Source organism: Zootoca vivipara, chromosome 10, assembly GCF_963506605.1.
Source record: "Zootoca vivipara chromosome 10, rZooViv1.1, whole genome shotgun sequence".
In the NCBI taxonomy this organism is placed as follows: Eukaryota; Metazoa; Chordata; class Lepidosauria; order Squamata; family Lacertidae; genus Zootoca; species Zootoca vivipara.
Window position 1 is genome coordinate 71715871 of NC_083285.1, and position 23744 is coordinate 71739614.

Sequence of the window (23744 nt, forward strand, 5' to 3'; positions counted from 1 at the left end):
CAAAAGAAGAATGGCTGGAAAAATTGATAAATTATCAAAATTTGACAATTAGGGCAGAGAGAGCAAAAGGAGTGAAAGAAGAAAGATTAGTAAAAGATTGGAATCTATTTAAACAATACCAGAAAAAATTAATAGAAAAAACCACTCTTCTAGCGGATATATAAAAGACACAGGATAAGAACAAGAGGAAAAGATAGGAGAAAAGGTACGTATAAGGAATATAAGGAAAAGCAAAAGACCAGAGCAAAGGGGGAACTGGAAGTCAGCTTTTAGAGGGGGGAAAGGGGGAGGGGGTATCGGAGGAAAGAAAAGGGAACGCTTTTCATTTTAAGGATTTATTTATAATTTATGATTTTGTTATCAGATCTATGTTGAAGTTTGGTTTCCTTAAGTTCATTCAAGATTAAGTTTGTATTATTTATCAGTTTTTTTTATCTTTTCTTGAATTTTGTTTGCTGATTAAGATTATGATTATATTTATCTGTTATTTGTTATTATTTGTTATTGTTCATTCGTTATCATTTGTAAGTATTTTTAAATTCCAATAAAGTTTAATTAAAAAAAAAAAAAAAGAGAAACCATTTAAATGCACAGAGTGTGGAAAGGACTTCCGTCAGAGTGGAAGCCTTCGAAGACATCAATGGTCTCACACAGGGCTCAAACCTTGTAAATGTATGACGTGTGGAAAGAGCTTCCGTTGTAGTACAAGCCTTAGAAGACATCAGCGGACTCACACAGGGGAGAAACCATTTCAATGTATGGAGTGTGAAAAGAGTTTTAGGAATAGTGGACACCTTAGAATACATCAACGGATTCACACAGGGGCGAAACCATTTCAATGTATGGAGTGTGGAAAGAGCTTTAGTACTAGCGGAACACTTAGAAAACATCAACGGACTCACACAGGGGAGAAACCATTTCAATGTATGGAGTGCGGAAAGGTCTTCAGTCAGAATGGAAACCTTAAATTACACCAACAGATTCACACAGGGGCGAAACCATTTCAATGTATGGAGTGTGAAAAGAGTTTTAGTAATAGTGGATACCTTAGGAAACATCAACGGACTCACACAGGGGAGAAACCATTTCAATGTATGGAGTGTGAAAAGAGCTTTAGTGATAGTGGAAATCTTAGAATACATCAACGGACTCACACAGGGGAGAAACCATTTCAATGTATGGAGTGTGAAAAGAGCTTTAGTGATAGTGGAAGCCTTAGACAACATCAACGGACTCACACAGGGGAGAAACCATTTAAATGCATGGAGTGTGGAGAGAGCTTCAGTCAGAGTGGAAACCTTAGACAACATCAACAGACTCACACAGGGGAGAAACCATTTAAATGCATGGAGTGTGGAAAGAGCTTCAGTCAGAGTGGACACCTTAGACAACATCAACAGATTCACACAGGGGAGAAACCATTTAAATGCATGGAGTGTGAAAAGAGTTTTAGTAATAGTGGACACCTTAGAATACATCAACGGACTCACACAGGGGAGAAACTATTTAAATGCATGGAGTGTGGAAAGGACTTTAGTTATAGTGGAAGCCTTAGAATACATCAACGTACTCACACAGGGGCGAAACCATTTCAATGTATGGAGTGCGGAAAGGTCTTCAGTCAGAATGGAAATCTTAGAAAACATCAACGGACTCACACAGGGGAGAAACCATTTCAATGTATGGAATGTGAAAAGAGTTTTAGGAATAGTGGACACCTTAGAATACATCAACGGACTCACACAGGGGAGAAACCATTTCAATGTATGGAGTGTGGAAAGAGCTTTAGTACTAGCGGATCACTTAGAATACATCAACGGATTCACACAGGGGCGAAACCATTTAAATGCATGGAGTGTGGAAAGAGCTTCAGTCAAAGTGGACACCTCAATATACATCAACGGATTCACACAGGGGAGAGATCATTTTAATGTATGGAGTGTGGAAAAAGCTTCAGCCAGAGTGAAAATTGTTGAGGAAGACATCCGTGGACACGGGGGGGGGGGGAGAGACACCATTTAAATGCATGGCTTCAGTCAGAGTGGAAGTCCCACATCAACAGACTCATGGACAGGAAGAACTTTTAGAGTTGAAACCGTAGAAACCAACAACAAACTCAAAGAGGAGAAGCAGTTTAAATGTAAAGATTGCAGAAAGTTATTTAGTTATAATGGAGTACTTAAGGAACATCTGGGGAGTCTCACAGGGGAGATACCCATTTAGATGTATGGAGTGTGGGAGGTGTTTCTCTCAGAGTCCACTCTGAGCATTGAACTCAGCAGGAAATCATTCTTAAAAAGATGAGGTATATGTGAAGTTCTGTTGTTTATATATAAAATTGTATAGTACTGAAATAATGAAGGTAATGTCTCACAATAGTGAGTATAATTTTAGATGTAAAGTAACTTTGGTTTTGGCACCAAACTCTGTCACCCCCCTCCCCAACTGCATGATCTCCAAGCACTGCTTCTTCACCAGAAGTCCATCTTTGCCCCCCAGGCCTTTTGAAGAAAACTTAAAATGTTGTAATTTAATGGGAGATTTCCCCCCGGATGTCTCCTGGGGGCCCCATCTTCACTCATGAGCCCCATGATTCACACAAACTACCAAAAACCTCTTAAACCAATACACTGGATATGATCTCTCTACATTAGATCAATACATTTCTTTGCCTGAAAAATGCAGCCATGACACTTTCAAGGTCAGCACCAAGTGTTTGAATTCTGCTTGGAAATGTGCTGGGAGTCAGGGAAGATCCTTTAGGACCAGTGAGATGTGGTCTCGGTGGCTGCTCCCATTCAGTTGCCGTTTCCAGGTCACCTTCAAAGGTAGCCCCATGTAGAGCGCATTGCAGTAGTCCTAGCGAGAGATAGCCAGAGCATGCACCACTCTGGCGAGACAGTCGGCAGGCTGGTAGGCTCTCAGCCTGCATTTTCATATAATTCTCTTTTAATAAAATACAATCTGTAAATTTTAAATTCACCTTCCACATCTTTTCCCGGCCTTCAAGTTGTATGTTGTGACCTAGATCCTGAGCCCATTTTATTTGTGCCGACTTTACCATTTCGTCCAGCGTTTCCCCATACAGCGGGAGGTTATACATTTTTAAAAGTAATTTTGTATCACTCTCTTTTTTTTATATATATTTTATTAATTTTCCAATTAAAACCAATTATATCACATTCATTATTTCAAATTATACACATATATATATCAATCAAACCGAATGTTATGCCAAATCGTCTAAAGAATTTTTTATTTGGGTTCCCATGCTTCAAGAAATTGGGGATTCCTCGCAACCGTCCACTGCCGTCTTTTTTCTAAAGTTCAAATCGTCCTCCAAGTTCATAATAATCCAGATCTTCCCCTTACAGTCACATAGATGTTTTCCACTTTCAACCGATTGTTTCCCAGCTGCTGAGATAAATATCAAACGAGGTTTCACAAATGTTCTTTCTCCTGTGTGGGTTAATCAGTCCAGCCTCCCCATAAATCTTCTTAGTCTGGAGCTCCCTGTTGCGTCGAAGCAGCGCCATCTTAAAAAGCTCAAATCACTTTCGTTTTCTCTCATAGCCATGAAGATTAACGATCTTTATAAAATTTACAGCTTTTCCAGGCAGAAGACCCAAACATCAAACCATAAACTCTTGGTAAATTAATGGATCTCCTTGCCCTATAGCTGAACTTAGCTTCAGGTCGCTGCTCCAATTCAAAGTGCGTCACAGCTCATAAATCCTCCGAACGCGTCCAGGACTCCTTCCGTCCGACTAGGGGGGGGGGGCTTTTCTCATCGGCAACTCCACATCTTTAAAAAATATGCTCAGTAACAACAGTTTATAAAGTTCAACTCACACAGTCTTTTGCTTCTCTTTCACTCCAAACAAGCCAGGACATCGCGTCTGGGAAGGTACGAAGTAACTCATATGAAGAAAAATAAAACTCCATTCCCTTATCGCTCCGTCCCCATCAATCCTTCTTCCAGATGATATACAGCCTTTAACTTCTCTCCCTCAGCAGCATAGATTTCTCAGCAGTAAACAGCGCTTCTTCCCCTCCTTCTGAAGTATGTCCATAGATTTAAGCCTAATTATCTTCTTTAACCATGGAAATCCCCGCCATGCAGATTAGCGTCCGGGAGTCCTGGCCCTTGTAAGTGCTTTTCAGCCCAAGCTCCCCCCACTCCATAAACAGTCGGAGTGGGTCTGGGGGCATCGCGGGCCAGCGGCCCCTCTCCGTAACCCCCGGAGAGGGTAGGGGGTTGCCATTTACTCCCCTAGCAACCGCCAAATTCCTTACGAAGGTCAGAGGGATGGAAAACAGGTCCGCCATTCCTGCCGGCGGAAACCGGAACCTCGTAATTTTGTATCACTCTCAATTATCTCTTTGAAAGTTTGAAACTGTGTAACTGAAACCTTTCTTATTGTCTTCCTTAAACTGTTCATTTAGTTGTCTATGATGTAAGCAACTTTGTAAATAGATCTTAATTTTCCCATGTCCTTTCAACTTTAGCTCTTTTTAAATCTCTTACTGGTTTTGAGTGAAATAAAAATAAAATCTTTGGTAGTTCATTCATCTTTATTGCTGCTTTCCTTCCCATCAAAGAAAGTTTCATTCTATTCCAAATTTCCAAATATTTCTTAATCTCATTCCAAACTTTCTCATAGTTATCCTTATATAAATTTAAATTTTTATTGGTAAGCGAAATTGCTAAATATTTGACTTTTTAAATGAATTTCTATTTTTGTAATCTCCTGCAATTCCTTTTTCTCCAGTTGTGTCATGTTTTTTGTTAATAGTTTTTGTCTTTCCTTTATTTAATTACAATCCTGTCACTCGCCCAATCTCTTGTATTTTTTCTAAAGCTTTAGGGAGACATAGTTTTGGTTCCTCAACTGTAATTTCCAAGTCATCTGCAAATGCTTTCAACTTAAATTCATTTCCCCCTTTCTTATTCCCACAATCTGTTTATCTGCTCTTAAATTTCTGTTCAAAGTCTCCAGGACCAGAATAAATTTTAAAGGTGATAATGGACATCCTTGTCTCGTTCCTTTTTCTATTTTGAATTGATTCATTATCACCTGATTAATAATTAGTTTTGCATTCTGTTCTGTATATACAGCTTGTATGCCTTTTATAAACTTTTCTCCATATTCCATTTCTTCCATCACTTTCTTCATAAAATCTCAAGATATATTGTCAAATGCTTTTTCCGCCTCTATAAACATCATTGCTGTTTTTTTCTCATTTCTTCTAAGTATTCTATTACATTTAAAATGTTTATTATATTATCTTTCATCTGTCTACCTGGAGGAATCCCACTTGGTATGGATATATATAAACATTTAAGACCTTTTTTTGAATCTATTAGTTAAAATATTAGCAAATATTTTTGATCAAAAATAGTTTTTGATCAAAGTCAGAGCTATATCTTGTTTTGGAATCAAGGTAATATAAGCTTTCTTCCATGTTTCTGGAATTTCCCCTTTTGTTAATATTTCATTCATTGGTTTTACAAGCTGTTCTCTAAATTTTTTATAATACTTTGCTGATAATCCATCTGGTCCTGGTGATTTACCCACCTTTATTTGACTTATTGCATCGGAGATTTCTTGGTCTGTTATTTGTGTATTTAAGAGAACTGTCTCTTCTTGTTTTATTTTTGACAGATGACACTCTCTCTCTCTCTCTCTCTCTCTCTCTCTCTCTCTATATATATATATATATATATATATATATATTCCTGTATGTTGATTATCTCTTCATTTCCTCTTTTATATAAATTCGGAAAGTATTTTAAAAAGGCTTCCCTTATTACTTTTGTTTTATCCAAAACTTTCCCATTGGAATTAATTTTACCTATATAATTCATTTGTTGGTTTCTGCTTAGTTGCCATGCCAACAACTTTCCAGGTTTGTTTGCATGCTCAAAAAATTTCTGATTCATTTTCCTTTAACTTTCCATGCTATTTCTTCATTAATTATCATTGAATACTGTGATTGTAATAATTTTATTGCCTGTTTGAATGATTGTTTATTTGGATTTTTTCCTAATTCTTTTTCCTTCTTTGATATGGCATCCAAAATTTATTTTTCCCTTGCTTCCATGGCTCTTTGTTTACAGCATTTTGTTGTATTAAAAAAAACCTCTCACGACTGCTTTACTAGCATCCCATATAGTTTGGATTTTTGTTTCTTTGTTTAAGTTCAATTTAAAATATTCCTCTAGTCTTTTTTTTTTTTTGGTATTGTCTACTGATTCTTGGTCATCCAAGAAGTCATCTTTAAATCTCCATCTAAAGGTTGATCATTCTTCTTTTTGCATTTCCATGACCACTGGGTTGTGATCCGACAAAGTCCTCGGATCTATCTCAACTTTCTTCACTTTTAAATCCAACTCTTTAGTGATGCAAACTGCATCGATTCTCGCATTGCTCTCATGGACATGAGACTAGTACGTGAACTGCTTCTCCATTAAATGCCTTACTCTCCAAATGTCTACCAAGACTATTTATTACCTGCAACAACAACAAAAGATATCAGAGTTTTCAGAGTCGCCACAGCAATTTCTTTCCAAGGACATAGACTGCTGGGGGTGGGGCTGAGAAAAGGGGAAGGTTTAATTATAAGGACATTTTCTCTCTTTTTGACCTCAAAACATGGGTTCCCTAGGATTCAAAAGATTGTAAAAGCAGCAAGAATTGTCTCAAGATCACGCTTGCCTCAAGATATGCAACTGATATAGAACTACTAATTAATTACTAAGGGAATGCTGTGGATGTAGCCTATCTTGATTTCAGCAAGGCCTTTGACAAGGTGCCCCATGATATTCTTGTAAAGAAGCTGGTAAAATGCGGGCTAGACAATGCTACCATTCAGTGGATTTGTAACTGGCTGGCTGACCGAACCCAAAGGGTGCTCATCAATGGCTCCTCCTCATCCTGGAGAGTAGTGACTAGTGGGGTGCCACAGGGTTCTGTCTTGGGCCCAGTCTTGTTCAACATCTTTATCAATGACTTGGATGATGGGCTTGAGGGCATCCTGAGCAAGTTTGCAGACGACACCAAATTGGGAGGGGTGGCTAATACCCCAGAGGACAGGATCACACTTCAAAATGACCTTAACAGATTAGAGAAATGGGCCAAAGCAAACAAGATGAAATTTAACAAGGAGAAATGTAAGGTACTACACTTGGGCAAAAAAAAAAATGAAAGGCACAAATACAGGATGGGAGACACCTGGCTTGAGAGCAGTACATGTGAAAAGGACCTAGGAGTCTTGGTAGACCACCAACTTGACATGAGTCAGCAGTGTGATGCAGCAGCTCAAAATGCCAATGCAATTCTGGGCTGCATCAAGAGGAGTATAGCATCTAGATCAAGGGAAGTAATAGTACCACTGTATTCTGCTCTGGTCAGACCTCACCTGGAGTACTGTGTCCAGTTCTGGGCACCACAGTTCAAGAAGGATACTGACAAGCTGGAACGTGTCCAGAAGAGGGCAACCAAAATGGTCAAAGGCCTGGAAACGATGCCGTATGAGGAACGGCTTAGGGAGCTGGGTATGTTTAGCCTGGAGAAGAGAAGGTTATGGGGTGATATGATAGCCATGTTCAAATATATAAAAGGACTAGCTGGCCCTGCCACGTGTTGCTGTGGCCTAGTCTGTGAAATGGGCCCTCAGATTCCCCCTTCAGACCCCCCTGTAGGCCACCCTGTGGTTTAGTCTGTGAAATGGGCCCTCAAAGTCTCCCTTCAGAGTCCCTTGTGAAATGGGCCCTCAGAGTCCCCCTTCAGACTCCCCTGTAGGCCCCACTTGTTCCCTGAGGGGGGGATCTCTGATTGTGTAGCGGCCTTGTGCCTACGGGGCTTGTTGGTGGGGAGATACCCGTGGATCCAGGCCTGGTGTTGTTCCCTGCTGGTCGCGAGTTGGGTGGGCGGATGGGGGGGACGATTGTGGCTATGGGGTGCGCTGTTTTGTGTCGGTGGGGAGATCTCCGCCGAGGGCGGGGATCGTGGATTGTGCGAGATATGAGCGGAGGGCATGGATGGTGGATCAGGTAGGATGGTGAAGGCCAAGACCTGTGTGGGGGATCTGTTGAGAGTGGGGGGATCTCTGGGCTAGGTACCTCTGTGGCGGGAGGGGGTCCTTGGGGAGCAGACTACTGTTGGGGTGGCCTGGTCCTTGGCAGAGGTCTGTTCTCCGGGGTGAGCTGTGTCCTGAGATGGTGGGGTGGATGGAGAGTGGCCGTTATTTTGCCAGTGGGAGGAATTTTGGGTGTATGTTGGATTTTGTTTGGTGGGGTGGATGGGGAGTGGGCGGGATTTTGGCAGTATGTTGGATGTTCTTCGTAGGATGTCCACTGGAGGGGGCAATTTTTGGGTATACAAATCCTGGTTTCTACCTGTCCTAGGTGTGTGTATGGACAATGTAAGTGGATAGAGACGCTCTCACATGCGCTCCCGATGTTGTGGGCAAATTTGAGGACGATTGGGTAAGCGGTTGTGGAGAAAGGTTCGTTGGAACAAACATGCACCCTCTACATTTATATATATATATATATATATAGATGTCATATAGAGGAGGGAGAAGGGTTGTTTTCTGCTGCTCCAGAGAAGTGGACACGGAGCAATGGATTCAAGCTACAAGAAAGAAGATTCCACCTAAACATTAGGAAGAACTTCCTGACAGTAAGAGCTGTTCGGCAGTGGAATTTGCTGCCAAGGAGGGTGGTGGAGTCTCCTTCTTTGGAGGTCTTTAAGCAGAGGCTTGACAGCCATCTGTCAGGAATGCTTTGATGGCGTTTCCTGCTTGGCAGGGGGTTGGACTGGATGGCCCTTGTGGTCTCTTCCAACTCGACGATTCTATGATCTCTTTTCCCCTGCATGTTTTACCGTTATCCATCTATTATAAGTTTGTTTCACTTTACAAGTGTCATTGTATTCCTGCCAATGATTTCAACTGTCTACAGTGGTCTTTTAAGATATATTAAAAGGCTATTCCAGTCTTTTAAAAATACTTGGTCCTCCTGGTTCCTGATCTTTCCTGGGTACACCCAAGTCCTGCCTGTGTAGACAGACCCAAATTGGGCCTTAATGCAGGGATGAGGGACCCTGTAACTCGCGCCTCCCTACTAGCTCCCCCCCCCTCCTGCAAAGGGGCTCCAGCTGCCTCATTGGCCAGGAGGCGTCTCCAGGGTGGGGTGGGGCAAGGTGGGGAGGGAGGGAGGAGCAGGGCAGCTAAGGATGCCAAGCTATGGGGGAGGGGTGCAACACTCAGCCGCCATTTCACCCTCTCCACCTGGCTTAGATTTGTTTTCTTAGTGAAATGGGGTTTTATTGATTGATTTCTTGGGTCTGTATATAGTGGACATTGTAGTAAGTAATGGCAAATGTCCTCTACACACAATGGTGGAGGAAGGGGGTGCGGGGAGGGGTGCGGGCTGCCCCAGGTGTCATCGCTGAGAGGGGTGACAAAATGACAAAAAATAGGAGTTAAAACAACAACAAAATTGGACTCATGAAACTTTTGAGTTCAGTCAACGTAACGAAACATGGCTGGCACCAGGCGCCACACCGCGGGGACCAGCACTTTTTTTAAAAAAAATAACTATTTATTCAATTTTCCAATTAAACACATTTAAAACTTTATACAAAACAAACAAACAAACAAACAAACATTCAAAATACATACATCACTCTTTTAACACTTCTCATTTCTCCTAACAAAAAATACTCCACCGAGTTTGACTTCCCTCCCTCCCCTCAATAGGTTTTCTAATCAGTTCTTGTCTCGCAGTTCCTTTATATCTAGTCCTTAAAGTCAACTCGTAGGATTTATTTCAAGCCTGCAAGTGTCTTTAAACCTCTACAGTTCTTTTCCATATAATCCACAAATTTACTCCAATCTCTTAGAAACTTTGTCTCCCTCTGGTTTCGAATCCTGCTAGTCAGTCTCGCTAATTCTGCATATTCAATCATCTTTGTCTGCCACTCTCGCGGGGACCAGCACTTACCACGGGGCCTGCAGTGTGCCCAAGCCATGCATCTCTCCTGGGAGTGACGTGGTGTCTTGGGCGGGTGCAGGCTCCGCGCTGCCTGAGACATCAGCATGGGGCTTGTGTCTGCCCCCTGCCTCTCCCTCAGCCGCCCTACAGCTGAGGGTTGTGGGAATGTTCAGGGAGGCAGGAGAGGATACATTGCTTAATAATATCCTTCCTAACTTACGCTAGCAAGTTCTAGAACTTAGCAGAGTTGTACATTCCCCTTTAAGCACACAGCGGGTAGCTGGTTGCCAGCTTGTTTCAGCTTCTCTCTGAAAGCCAAGAGAGCATCTCCAACTAAAAAGCTGGTGGGCCTACGATGGAGAGGAAGGCAAGAGAGTGTGTGCAGCGTGCCTTGTCCTTTTGTGATACCTGGGCAGGTAAGGACATGTCCACCTCTAGTCACATGCAAGAGGAAGGATGTCCCAGTCAGGAGGAAACAGGAAGTATTCTACTGGCTGGAACAAACATTCTCCCGCAAGTCCACTCTAGGGAAACAAGGAATGTTGTACTTGACTGCTATCTGTGTATCACATCTGACAAGGGGGAGGCGGTGGAGAGGCTCTGTGCTGTGCCCTCCACCCCCAAGGCCCACTCGCCCTGCCCCCGGCTGGTGGATGCACACACCCCACCCCACCCCACCCCACCCCCCAAGCTGCCTTCCTCTGGGCCCCAGCCTGCTCTCTTGGAGCGCTAACCACCGTGGAGTAGGCTCGGGTCGGGCCTGGGGTCGGCCATGTGTCCTTACCCTCCTGGTGCTCTCCTACCTCCCCTCCTCGCAAGGGCTCCCGTCTTTTTTCCTCCTTCCTCTTTCTCTCTCTTCCTTCTTCTCTCCTTCTCCCTGCATTGGCTCCAGGGTTTTCCTGGCCCTGAAGTGCCGCTGGGCAGTCGGCCGGGTGGCTGGGCACTCTCACTCCCGGCTCGATTTGGGTCTTGGGGGGTGGTGGTCAGCAGTTCTCCCAGCTGACGCACCAGGCGTCCCTGCCCCCCCCCCTTGGCAGAGGCAGTGACAGTCTCAGCAGCCCAGATCCAGCCTGGTAGTGCAGTTGGCTCTGACTGGCTTCAGGAGCTGCTCGCTGCCGTGGCGCCCGAAATTTTGCCTCACCAGAACTCCCCATGTGATGTGTCTTGTGCTGTTGAACCAATCACGCAACATTCATTCCCTACTAATAAATCTACAACACTTAAAATATCATTCTGGGGACAGATTTTGTCCAGGGACAGATCTGTAATTCCGGGGACTGTCCCCGGGAAACAGGGACGTCTGGTAACCATTCTAGGGTCTTGCTGGTATTTGGAGCAATACCCCATTCCTCTCACCATGGAACACCTGGGGGACCCCTTTACTAGGAACAATTTTTTGCTCAGGTTCTAATAACTGCCCATCCACCGTGAAGCAGAATTTCATTAGTGCCCCACAAGCTTTCTGAGTTTTAAGTTTGAGGTGCCCCTTCCACAAAAGTGTCTCGGTGAAAGGGACTCCCAGGGATCCGAAGGAGTGTATTTAGTCCAGATTGAACCAGGTTATTCATTGCTCCAAACTTTGGAGAGGGCGGCCTGCCCCTTCTTCAGGGCAACTCCCTTCCCTCGGCTCCAGTATGAGGCCAGCATACATAGCTCAATGCCCCCTCTTAAATCCCTTCAACTATTTAAAAAAAAAAAGCAACCGCTCTCAAAGACTTTAAAAACCAGCACCTAAACCGTTTCAGTAAATGCTGGGGGCCTAAAACAGATGTGAATGGGCAGCGCAAATCAGAGTGCATTGTGTGTGTGCAACTTGCAAGAGGGCAAAGGAAGAGAGTCTTTGCTTCACGCCCCACTCGGCTCTCCTCCTCTTCACTTCCTGCATCAATGGGGAAATGTTATAGGTCCACCTCATAGGAATATTGTAAAGACAGCAGAGTTTGTTTTTATGAAGTGCTTTGAACGCTCTGAGTGTCCTCTGCAGAGGTCTCGTTTAGCTCCCCATGTTGAGCCCTCACAGCCTTTGTTCAGAGGGGCTCTGGCCCTGCCTGCCCGCCCATCCCTGTGCCACCTTCCCATTTCATTCAAGGTGCACAGCCAGGAGATGGATTTTCCAACAAACTCCCCTTTATTCCCGCTGCCACCACAGAGAACTCTTCAACACTTCACCCCAAACAGAACAAAGAAGGAAGTGTGCATCGATTCATTCAACTGATTTATTTAAAAAATAGACAAGGGTTTCAAGGTACGTAACTTTGTGTACATAAACATGTGCTTTCAAATGTTCTCGTTTCTTTTCTTTCTTTCTGAAACTTTATTACACCTGCAAGAATGGGGATTATAATGCTGTCTCTCTCCTACTGATCTAACCAGCCCTGCTCCACAATTGCCACCACTCTCCCATTCCATTCCCCCCTCCAATGGTCTCTACTGAAGAGGCCAGAAACCATCTTGGCTGCAAGTCCTTGGAGATCTGCTCCCTCCTTAGAGACCTTTCCATTTGGCTTGGGAAGGCGAGGCCTGGAGTGACTGATGGGTGGACAGACTCCAGCTACAAAGGCTGAAGCTGCTGAGAGGCCTGTTGAAGAGGACCATCATAGCAGGAGTCCTGGAAGAGCAGGCCTTCTCCACCTGGCCTGGGAGGGCGGAACCAGGATTGACTCCAGCTGCAAAAGCTGAGGCAGCTGCGTTTTTTGGGGGGGGGGTGTTGCTGTTGGCGTTTTGTATTTATATTTTAGATCTTGTTGTGATTTATGTGGAAATTGTTCAGTTCAATTTTTCAATCCCAGCATTCCAAACTAACCCTATCATCATCTATTTACTATTATACTGTAATTACCATTAATATATTAATGTCAATGATACATGTGTATGGAAGGGGAAGAAATGGAGGCAGTGAGAGATTTTACTTTCTTGGGCTCCTTGAGCACTGCAGATGGTGACAGCAGTCACGAAATTAAAAGACGCCTGCTTCTTGGGAGAAAAGCAATGACAAACCTAGACAGCATCTTAAAAAGCAGAGACATTACCTTGCCGACAAAGGTCCGTATAGTTAAAGCTATGGTTTTCCCAGTAGTGATGTATGAAAGTGAGAGCTGGACCATAAAGAAGGCTGATCGCTGAAGAATTGATGCTTTTGAATTATGGTGCTGGAGGAGACTCTTGAGAGTCCCATGGACTGCAAGAAGATCAAACCTATCCATTCTTAAGGAAATCAGCCCTGAGTGCTCCCTGGAAGGACAGATCGTAAAGCTGAGGCTCCAAGACTTTAGCCACCTCATGAGAAGAGAAGAATCCTTGGAAAATACCCTGATGTTGGGAAAGATTGAGGGCACTAGGAGAAGGGGACGACAGAGGACGAGATGGTTGGACAGTGTTCTCGGAGCTACGAACATGAGTTTGACCAAACTGCGGGAGGCAATGAAAGACAGGAGTGCCTTGCGTGCTATGGTCCATGGGGTCACGAAGAGTCGGACACGACTAAACCACTAAACAACAACAACACATGTGTATACAACTTTAAATACAAACACCAAGACATTGCACTGAGACTTTCAGTAAACTTGCATGCATGCACTTTTCAAGAGTCTCATTCGAGAGTCAGTGTGGTACAGTGCTTAAGAGTTTTGGACTAGGACCTGGGAGACCTGGGTTCAAGTCCCCACTCAGCCATGAAGCTCACTGGGTGACGGCTTCACAGCCTAAGCTGCCTCACAGGGTTGTTGTCAGGATTAAATGACGAGGGGGAGAACCACTTTACACCATACTGAGCTTCTTGAAGAAACAGGTGGTATATATAAAGGCAACCAATAAATTTCACTAAGAAGAAAGATAAGATTCTGCACTTGGGCAAGAAGAATCAGCTGCACAAATATAAGATGGGGGACACTGGGCTTGCCAGTAGTACATGCGGAAAAGACCTGGGGTCTTAGTGGACCACAAGACTAACATGAGTCAACAGTGGCAAAAAAAGGCTGTTATTCTATGCTGCATCCAAAGAAGTTAAATGCCCAGATCAAGGGAAGTAATAGCCCCTCTTTCTTCTGCCTTGTTCAGACCACACCTGGAGTCCTGTGTCCAGTTCTGGGTGCCCCAATTTAAGAAGGATTTTGACAAGCTGGAAGGTGTGCAGAGGGGGTGGGGTGACCAAGACAATTAAGTGTTGGGAAACAATTAAGCCTTCTGAGGAACAGAAAGGGCTGTCATGTGGAAGATTGAAGAAGCTTGTTTTCACCGGCTCTGGAGGCTGGGACCCAAACCAATGGCATCAAATTATAGACGCCCTTGGTAGGTTGTTGTCAGAGGGTCGTCGTGACTACTCTAGAGTAACTCCGCTTGAGTCCAGTTTGTCTTTAAAGACTTTTATTGTGCATAGTATTTACAGCGCAGGGATAGCTTAAAACATGAACTCTCAGTCCGAACCAGAATCCGGCAATGGCGTACCTCTGTTCCTACGCCAGCAAAGTAGTCGGGGCACCCCAAAACGCCTCCCCCTTGACCTGTGTCGCGGTGCTCTCCTTAACTCTTGCACCAGAAAGAGTGATGCCCTCTCAGCCTCCTCCTGGCCGGCTCTCCAGCATCCTGGAGCCCTTGCCTACATCTCTCCTCCCCTGAGCTTTCCCATCGTTCCGCACACTGGCTGCTCTCTCCCTCCGAGTCTCTTCCTTCCCCCCTGGCTGCTTCAAACCCACTGCTGCTTCCTGGGCTTGGAGAGGTGGACGTTAGGATGATGGGGGCTGGCTCCCTGTAGGGAGTCACCTTTACAATTGTGGACTCTCCTTCCTTGGTGGTTTGTAAGGAGAGGTTTGAAGGCAATATGTCATGGAGGCTTTAGCTGAGAGTCCTGCAGTGGACCAGACGACCCAGCGGTCCTTGCAGGTCTAAAATTCAATGATTCTCCCCTGTATGAATTCTTTGATGGGCCATGAGCTTGGTCCCCTTTCCAAAGCTCTTCCCACATTCCAAGCCCCGATGTGGTTTCTCCCCTGTGTGAATTCTTTGGTGGAAAGTGAGATGGGCTTTCTGGCGGAAACTCTTTCCACAATCCAAGCATTGATGGGGTTTCTCACCACTGTGAATTAGTTGATGGGCCATGAGCTTGGTCCTCTTACCAAAGCTCTTTCCACATTCCAAGCACTGATAAGGTTTCTGACCACTGTGAATTCTTTGATGGGAAGTGAGACTTTGCTGCTGATTGAAGCTCTTCCCACATTCCAAGCACTGATAGGGTTTCTCCCCTGTGTGAATTCTTTGGTGGGCAGTGAGATTGGCTTTATGGCGGAAATTCTTTCCACAATCCAAACACCGATGTGGTTTCTCCCCTGTGTGAATTCTTTGGTGGGAAGTGAGATTGGCTCTCTGGCAGAAACTCTTTCCACATTCCAAGCACTGATAGGGTTTCTCACCACTGTGAATTCTTAGGTGGGAAGTGAGGCTTTGCTTCCGACTGAAGCTCTTCCCACATTCCAAACATTGATAGGGTTTTTCACCACTGTGAATTCTTTGGTGTGCCACGAGCTTGACACTGTGATTAAAGCTCTTTCCACATTCCAAGCACTGATAGGGTTTCTCCCCTGTGTGAATTCTTTGGTGGGAAGTGAGATGGGCTCTCTGTAGGAAACTCTTTCCACAATCCAAGCATCGATAGGGTTTCTCCCTGGTATGAATGTCTTGATGGGTTGCGAGATGGGCCCTGTGACTGAAGTTCTTTCCACATTCCAAACACTGATAGGGTTTCTCCCCTGTGTGAATTCTTTGGTGGGAAGTGAGATTGGCTCTCTGGCAGAAACTCTTTCCACATTCCAAGCACTGATAGGGTTTCTCACCACTGTGAATTCTTTGATGGGTAGTGAGACTTTGCTTCCGACTGAAGCTCTTCCCACATTCCAAGCACTGATAGGGTTTCTCCCCTGTGTGAATTCTTTGGTGGGAAATGAGACTTGCCTTCTGGGTGAAGCTTTTTCCACAATTCACGCATTGATAGGGTTTCTCCCCAGTATGAATTCTTTGGTGGGAAGTGAGATGGGAGCTCACAGTGAAACTCTTCCCACATTCTGAGCACTGATAGGGTTTCTCACCACTGTGAATTCTTTGATGGGCTGTGAGATTTCTCCCGTGATTGAAGCTCTTCCCACATTCTGAGCACTGATAGGGTTTCTCGCCTGTATGAATTATTTTATGGGCTATGAGATGGGTGCTCTGACTGAAGCTCTTTCCACACTCTTGGCATTGAAATGGCTTCTCCCCCCTGTGAATTCTCTGATGTTTATGGAAGGTTATGCTTGTATTAAAGCTTTCCCTACATTCCAAGCACTGACAGGCTTTCTCCCTGCTGTGAGTTATTTGATGCGACATGAGATGTGCACTCTTACTGAAGCTCTTTCCACATTCCAAGTATTTCAGTGGGTCCTCCCCGGTGTGAATAATTTCCTGTGAAGTGAGGCTTTCATTCCAACAGAAAGTCTTTCCCCATTCAGAGAATTGAGAGGGTTTCTTCCCAATAGCATTTCTTTGGTGGGTAGTCGAATGGGAGCTGGGACTGAAGCTCTCTCCACACTCCAAGAGCGGCAATGGCTTCTCCACTGTGTGGATTCTGTCATGGGTGCCCTCGCTCTCAATTTCCAAATCATCACCACCTGCAATTAAGAAAGAAATGGATTAGAGTTGCAGGAAGAAATGGAGTGCCACTGTATTGAATATGGATCGCATAGCCTTCTGATAGGGGAAGAATTCCATGCATCAACAATTGCTGACCACACAATAGAGGTGGTCAGTGTTAGGAACAGAGATAGGAAAGCTAGGACCTAAAGGCCACCTTAAACCGAGGATATGGGCACAACAACGGAATGTCTAGGCACACTCTCTTATAACAAGAATACAAAGCTGAAAAGGAATGAACAGCAGCTAAAATAATATGTTCATTTTTCACATCGTCTAGTCCTTCCCCTGCCCACCCCCCTGATCTCCTTCAGTCTCAGAGAGTAGCTGGAAGTGGAGAGGCAGAAAAAGGTCCTCCTTTCCTTCTACACTGCAGTTTTAATCCAAAATCTTAGGCATAGTACTGTGCCCAGAGCTCAGAAACTGTTAGTGTCTGTGAAATTCCCTGTCGCAAAATGCGCCTAGAACCATGGGAGTTTCAGGCACTAGAGGGGGTGGATGATTTTGTCTACCCAGTTGGTTTTACCATAACCAACAACCTCTTCATCGATGCTGACCTGGACAAGTGTACTGGCGAGGCAGCTATGGCAACGTCTCACCTCTCCAAAACGGAATGGGCGAATGAGATGCTAACTGTTCAATACCAAGATGAAGGTCTATCAGGATTGTGTGTTGAGCAAGCTGCTTTGGGAAGTGAATTGTGGACAATTACAACCATCAGTAACACCCCCTCAATGCCTTCCACAAGCTCTGTGTCAGGAAGCTTTTGGGCAACATAAGGCAGGAGACAGTCAAACAAGGATGTGCTCTCCTAACCTCAAATTCCCAACATGTTCCCATTCCATTCTCAGCAAGCTCTATGCTGGCTTGATCATGTCCACGGTCAAAACATGTCCATAGCCCTCCATTTCAGGTCAGTTTTGGGGGTATTAGAATCCCAGATGCTGCGAATGGCCCTGTTGAGCTCCCTCAAAACCGGGGAGGCTTATGACACATCACAGAGATATGATTTCCAAAGAGATATTATGATCCAGCAGGGAGCCTTACTGAGAGAGGCCATGATCCCGTGATTCTCCTCCATGACTTCCTTATGCAGAGCTCTCTGGTCAGGATCCAGCAACGCCCACTCCTCGTCTGTGAAATGAACAGCGACATCTTCAAAGCACACTGGACCCTAAGAGAGGAAGAAAAAGGTCCTCTTTAGACAGCATAAAGATTATCTGCTACACATTGCTCTGTTTCTTTCTGCTCATTAAATGGTGTTTTGTTTCAATGGGATCGTCGTGCTGCATGTTTTAATTGTGGTTGCTCCTTTTAATGTCTTAATGGAATTCTTATCTTGTGTGATTTAGTGATGGACATTAATCTTAATGTAAATGGCTGGAACTCTTCATTGTGTTCCTACAATCCTTCTGTCTGTACCAGAGGGAAGGATCCCCTCTCTGCTCCCCATGTGCTCTTCTTGGGGGGGGGGATACCCTTCTGATGCCCTAAAGACAACTTCAAGAAGTGCACTGGGGGGAAGGGGGGAGGAGAAGGGGGGAAGCCCCATTGTGCAACTGATGCGACAGGATAGGTGAATCCTGGGAACTGTTTTTTAGGCTTGATGAACTGCTTAGAAGCCTATTTTAGCATTCAATGATAACTCTAGAAATAAAACTTCAATGACTTATGAATGATCCTAGTGACCTTCAGAAGGCGAGTTAAGGCAAGATGGCTCTTCCTTATTCTCAGCACATTAATAATAATAATAACAATATATCCCGCCCTCCCCAGTCAAAACCAGGCTCAGGGCAGCTAACACCAGTAAAATTACAATAAGACGTAAAAGAAAGAAAAACAATTAATTAAAATATGGGTTAAAATACAATTTAATTTTTTAAAAATGCAGCCTCATTTTAAAGTAGCCCAAATCAAAACCATAAGGGAGGAAAACATAGGGGTCAGACTGAGTCCAGCCCAAAGGCCAGGCGGAACAGCTCCATCTTGTAGGCCCTGAGGAAAGATGTCAAATCCCGCAGGGCCCTGGTCTCCTGTGAGAGAGCGTTCCACCAAGTCGGGGCCAGTACTGAAAAGGCCCTGGCCCTAGTTGAGACCAATCTAGCCACCTTATGGCTCAGGATCTCCAAAATGTTGTTATTTGTGGACCTTACGGTCCTCCACAGGGCATACCAGGAGAGGCGGTCCCATAGGTACGAATGGCATTTCCAGCCTCTTGGCTTCTGTCCAAGCTGCCCATGACTAAGATGCCTTAAGAGAAGCTTGGACAGAAGCCAAAGGGAGGAGAGAGATTCCTTTGGGGCCAGAGGCACCCTGGCTGCCCCACCCCTCAGCCCTCTTCCCCACAATGCTCTTTCCCCCTACCTGATCTGGTTCCACAGCCGTTGCTTCTCCTTCACCACCAGGAATAGATGGAAGAGGAGGTCTAGCTGGCATCATCCGGTCCCCTGCAAGAGACAAAGGTAAGTGGGAAGCCAGGAGTGCAGCTGCTCTCCCAAAAGTCTCACCTTCGGAGTGCATTGGGACATAATTTAGTTGGGTTAAAATATACATCTCCCTTCCCTGGTGCTCTTGGCCCCAAGTGTCTCACAACCCCCCCCCAAAAAAAAAACATGAAAAGAACCCATGGATTCCTTTTGATATCCACAGAAATGGAGAACGGATTCCTTCCTTACCCAGCAGCCTCTCTCTAGTGTCCAACGGAGTCCTTTCTGTCTCAGAGGAATCTGGGCCCATTTCTGCAAACAGAACCTGTCTCTGAAATGGCAACAAGGATTCAAAACAGAAAATATGACGAAGGGTTAGAAAAGGAACGACAGAGGCAAAAACTTAAGGGCAACCTGATAACATTCAATGGCTGCTTTCCAAAAAAGGATGGCATATTAATAGAGAATTTTCAGATACTCTCCCTCTTGTTCGGAACCTCTTGGGAGTATCCAAAGGAAAGTCTCTCTCACCTGCTTTCTCTCTGCCTGCTTCCTCTCCTCTGCCTGACTCAGGAGGAAACCTTCGGCCAGGGCCACTGCCTGGGAACTGGTCTCTGCTCCGCATTCCCTCACCCAGCTCTCCATCTCCGGTGGAAGGGCAGCCAGGAACTGCTCCAAGATCACCAGGTCCAGCATCTCAGCTTTCGTGTGCCTTTCTGGCTTCAGCCATTGACGGCAAAGGTTGTAGAGTCGGCTGCAAACTTCTCGAGGTCCTTTGGCCTCCTGGCAGCAGAACTGCCTGAACTGCTGGCTCTGCACCTCTGAGTGGAGAGTGTCCTCCTCACCCAGGATCTTCTGCAAAGAGTTTCCCCAGAATCCCCCACTGCTCCCAGTTCTGACGGCATGGCCTCTTCCTCCTTCAGGGCCAGCTGAGTCTTGCTCATCCATCTGTGCTCTCAGGAAGACTCCAAGGGAGATGAAGGAATCCCTTGATCTTCTGCCAAGTTCTGTCTGTCCAAATTAGAGGTGGTAGGAAATTCTACAAAGCAAATACATTGTTCTGTTACAAAACTGACATATTGCCTGGAGGAGAAAAATGTTGTGTGAAGAAGTATGTATGAGTCTTGGAAGCAGGGCCGGCCCTAAGGCAAGGCTGGGTGGCGCAATGCGCCAGGGCGCCGGGCCACCAGGGGGTGCCACGCTGCGCCCGCCAGACAGCCCGGCCGCCCTCCCGCTCGCCCTGCTCCTTGCCTCCCGCCTGCCCGCCCGCCACGGGTTTGAGTCCCGGCCTCAGCCTGGCGGGTCGGGTCGGGGGCATGAGGAGGACAAGAGGCTGGGCGCTGCGCGGCACCGCCCCCCCCCCCCCAGCAGAAGCCTCCACGAAGGAGGAGCCGCCGCTGGCGCCCCAGAGGACAACCAGGCAGCCCGGCCCACCCACTGCGGCACCTTGAGCCCAGCCCACCCTCAGCGCCCGGCCCGCCCATGCCATGTCCCTCCTCTGCGTCTGTGGTGAGTTGGGGGGGCGACGGCAGAGGGACCTTTGCGCCACGGCGCTCGATGTGGTTAAGACGGGCCTGCTTGAAAGAGCCAGCTCTGAGGTTTCGAGGAGGAGGAGGAGAAGGAGAACAAGGAGAAGGAGAACAAGGAGAAGGAGAACAAGGAGAAGGAGAAGGAGAAGGAGAAGGAGAAGGAAGTCTCCAGCTCTCCTAGAGGGAAAGTGACCATAAAAATGTGCAGGGAACTGTTGCTCTTTCTGAGAGATGAATCAGCCTGGCTGCTCCTGCCTGTCAGAGTTTTCAATCAAGGAATGAAGTCAGAACTGTGATTGACAAGTGAGTCATTTGTACTTTGTTTATAGTTTGTGCACTGGGTTATAGTGGGGGTCCTAACCCAGGGCTCCTCAAGAGTTGCTCTCCTGCCCAACCCCATTTCAGGGCACATTTGTTCCCTTACCTGGCTAACTCCTGAGGGCCAAGTGGGTGAAGCCAAATGACATGTGGGTGGGGTCAAAAGACAGCACTCAAAAGCAAATAAAGTGGGACTCACTTTCCTATGATGATGATGATGATGATGATGATGATGTTACATTGCTTAACACTCCCCCGCCCCTGTCATGAATCCTTGGGGACACACCTGGGTCCATCTTGGTTGTTTGAGGCTCAGGTGCCCATTCTAGCTCTGCCACCCCCAGTCCCAGTCCCAGAGGTGGCCCTGGCCCTCCCTGCTCTGCACCAGATCATGGGATGGTTGCAACGCTCTCTGTGTGAAACTGATCTGGAAGGCAACTGGGGAACTGGCCCAAAATGCAGCAGCCAGATGATTGGCAGGGCTGCCTCTCTGTATGAAGGGCATTTCTCTCCCCCCTCTTTGTCCAGGGAGATCCATGGGTCTACCCCTCCTCACTGAGTCCCCCCACAACAAACACATTGGATTCCTGCTTTAAAACAGTTGCATGGGGTGTTTCCTTTCCAGCAGGACCTCTCCTGCTCTGGATGCCTTGGCTGGTGAGACCTCCAGAGGTGCTTTCACAGATCTATAGAGGTGGATATACAGAGGTGGGTGGCACCCCAAGGATCATCTAGCCCAACCCCCGGCAATCTCAGGGGGTACACATGCATCTGGAGGAACTAGGCACTGGAGGAGAAAATGAGCCCTGCAGGATCAGGCCAGAGGAGTCCCTCTTGAGTCCAGCCTCCTGTTTCCACAGGGGCCAACCAGGCACTCCTTATGGGAAGCCCAACTGCAAGACTGGAGCACCAGAGCCACTTTCTCTGAAACAGGGCTGCCTCCTATGGGGGAGACAGAGCAGAGGAGCCCCCCATCGCCCTCTCCTCCTCCACGGATTGGCCTCCTCCTCTTTTAACGCCACCTTGATTGGTGGCCTCCCTGCCTCTTGTGGGAGGGAGTTCCACAGGTTTTACTCTGCCCTGCAAGAGGAAGCGCTTTCTCTTCTCTGCCCCCCTTCCTTCCTTCCTTGCACAGGTGAGGTTTTAGGGACCAGGCTATATTTCATGTCCGAATGTTTCCATCCGCCGACAACCTCTGCTATAAAAGGGGACTGATCCATACACCTGAATGGGGTTTCTTTGCATGCATTTCCCTGCTCCCCGAGGGGTTGGCAAGGCATCCAAGGGGTTGGCAAGAGCAGAGCTGCCTGCCGCCCTCCTGCCACCTCGCCCCTCCCTGGCAGGACCCCCCCCCCATGCAGCTCCGGGACCCCCTCTCTCCCCATGTGCCCTATGCTATGTTGGGAGAGAGAGAGGAGACTCACCGGGTGCCAGCAGGCAGGCGCCCCCCAGGCAGCATCTGCACTCAGAGCCGAACCAACGGGACCCACACACGGAAAGGGAGGGGCTGGGCTGTCGCTCGGGAGGACCTGCCCTCCCCGTCTGTCTCTCTTTCTGTCTTCCTTTCCTCTCCTCTCTAGGAATCCAACTCGTTTCCCTTTAACCCTTGCCAAGCCGAGCGCACCCAACTGACGCCTCTCTCTCCCCCTCTCCAGAGCAGGAGCATCGCGCACCAATGGCATCCCGAGAAGGCGGAGGAGCGGGAGGGGTTAATGGATTCCTTCCGCCAGGCAGGGATACGTTCCGTTTGGGAGAGCGGCTGGAAGGCCCCCCAACAGCTGGCCCAGGCTGGAAGGAACACGGGTCCGAAGAAATCTTCACTGGCTCCCGGTCCGTTTCCCAGCACCATTCAAAGTGGGGGGGGGGCGCTGACCTTGAATGGCCTCGGTCCAGGAGAAGGGAAGGAGCGTCTCCACCGCCATCGGTCAGCCCAGACACGGAGGTCCAGCGCCCAGGGTCTTCTGGCAGGCCCCTCATTGCGAGAAGGGAGGTTGCAGAGGGCCTCCTCGGTTGCCCTGCGGAACGCCCTCCCACCAGATGTCAAGGAGATAAACCATTATAGGACCTCCATAGACGCCTGAAAGCAGCTCCGTATTGGGAAGGGTTTAATATTTCATGGGATTTCATGTCTTGCTATTATAAATGCACGGGGATAAGTGCATTTACACGGATACATTTCCGCGAAAAGACCCAAACTCCGGCATGTAGCCGCAGGTGATACAATAGGAGCCTTTCCGCAAATGGCCTTTGCAACACAGCTCACTGGATGGTAACAAAGTATACACATTTGCCTCTTTACAAGGGATGCTTTCGCTTTGCCCCCTTCCCTCAATGAATCCACCCATTTCTTGAGGAAACATAACTTCTGCCAGTAAAACCTGAGCTGAAATAGTACAGAGAGCAAAACAGCAGCCCTCCCTGACCCCAGTCACGTAGCAGGAGATTCTTCCAGAGCCCCTATGACATCATGGGTGGTCCATTGATGATCCACATGATCCAAGCAGATTTGTCCAAAAAGAGCAGCTCTCTATGCCAGAATGAAACGAGTCTGCGATGATGGGATTCTGGAGTCAAGAAATCCACCCTTTCCAATGGAAAAGGCAGTGAGCAGGAATCGTCAGGCATCCCCATTGGCAGACTTGTAATGTCGCCAAAACATGAACTCGGAGTGTGATCTGATTTCCACGTACAACTCATTTTGTGACGTAAGCGGGGGTGTTTTTGGGGTGCTCTGTTCTCTCTGTGACGGGGGGGGGCTACTATCTGAGGGTGTACAAATTGCAACGCGCTTTAGTTCTGGGGCTGCTTCAC

At 46.7% G+C, this 23744-nt stretch overlaps 2 protein-coding genes across 2 annotated transcripts; one reads left to right on the forward strand and one right to left on the reverse strand.

Annotated features, from left to right (window-relative positions):
• The first annotated feature begins 420 nt into the window (after window positions 1-420).
• Window positions 421-7916, forward strand: LOC132592725 (zinc finger protein 14-like). The gene has a single exon (XM_060279366.1). The coding sequence runs from the start codon at window positions 675-677 to the stop codon at window positions 1929-1931; it is 1257 nt and encodes a 418-aa protein (XP_060135349.1). The 5' UTR covers window positions 421-674; the 3' UTR covers window positions 1932-7916.
• Window positions 7917-13281: 5365 nt separating this feature from the next.
• LOC118090877 (zinc finger protein 345-like) lies at window positions 13282-22448 on the reverse strand. The gene is made up of 6 exons (XM_035127201.2): window positions 22358-22448; window positions 19618-20125; window positions 19336-19417; window positions 19025-19107; window positions 17708-17834; window positions 13282-16638 (listed from the first exon to the last, which is right to left on the reverse strand). The coding sequence occupies exons 2-6, from the start codon at window positions 20032-20034 to the stop codon at window positions 14891-14893; spliced, it is 2457 nt and encodes an 818-aa protein (XP_034983092.2). The 5' UTR covers window positions 20035-20125; window positions 22358-22448; the 3' UTR covers window positions 13282-14890.
• Between the last annotated feature and the right edge of the window lie 1296 nt (window positions 22449-23744).

What these genes read in the sequence shown, in the direction of transcription:
- LOC132592725 (XM_060279366.1), top strand. Translation starts at nt 675, where the DNA reads ATGACGTGTGGAAAGAGCTTCCGTTGTAGTACAAGCCTTAGAAGACAT.
- LOC118090877 (XM_035127201.2), bottom strand. Translation starts at nt 20,034, where the DNA reads ATGGATGAGCAAGACTCAGCTGGCCCTGAAGGAGGAAGAGGCCATGCC. An exon ending in CGGCTGTGGAACCAGATCAG is followed by an intron (nt 17,835 to 19,024) that starts GTAGGGGGAAAG and finishes TTCCTCTCTTAG; the next exon opens with GGTCCAGTGTGCTTTGAAGA. An exon ending in CGGGATCATGGCCTCTCTCA is followed by an intron (nt 16,639 to 17,707) that starts GTAAGGCTCCCT and finishes TCTTAATTGCAG; the next exon opens with GTGGTGATGATTTGGAAATT.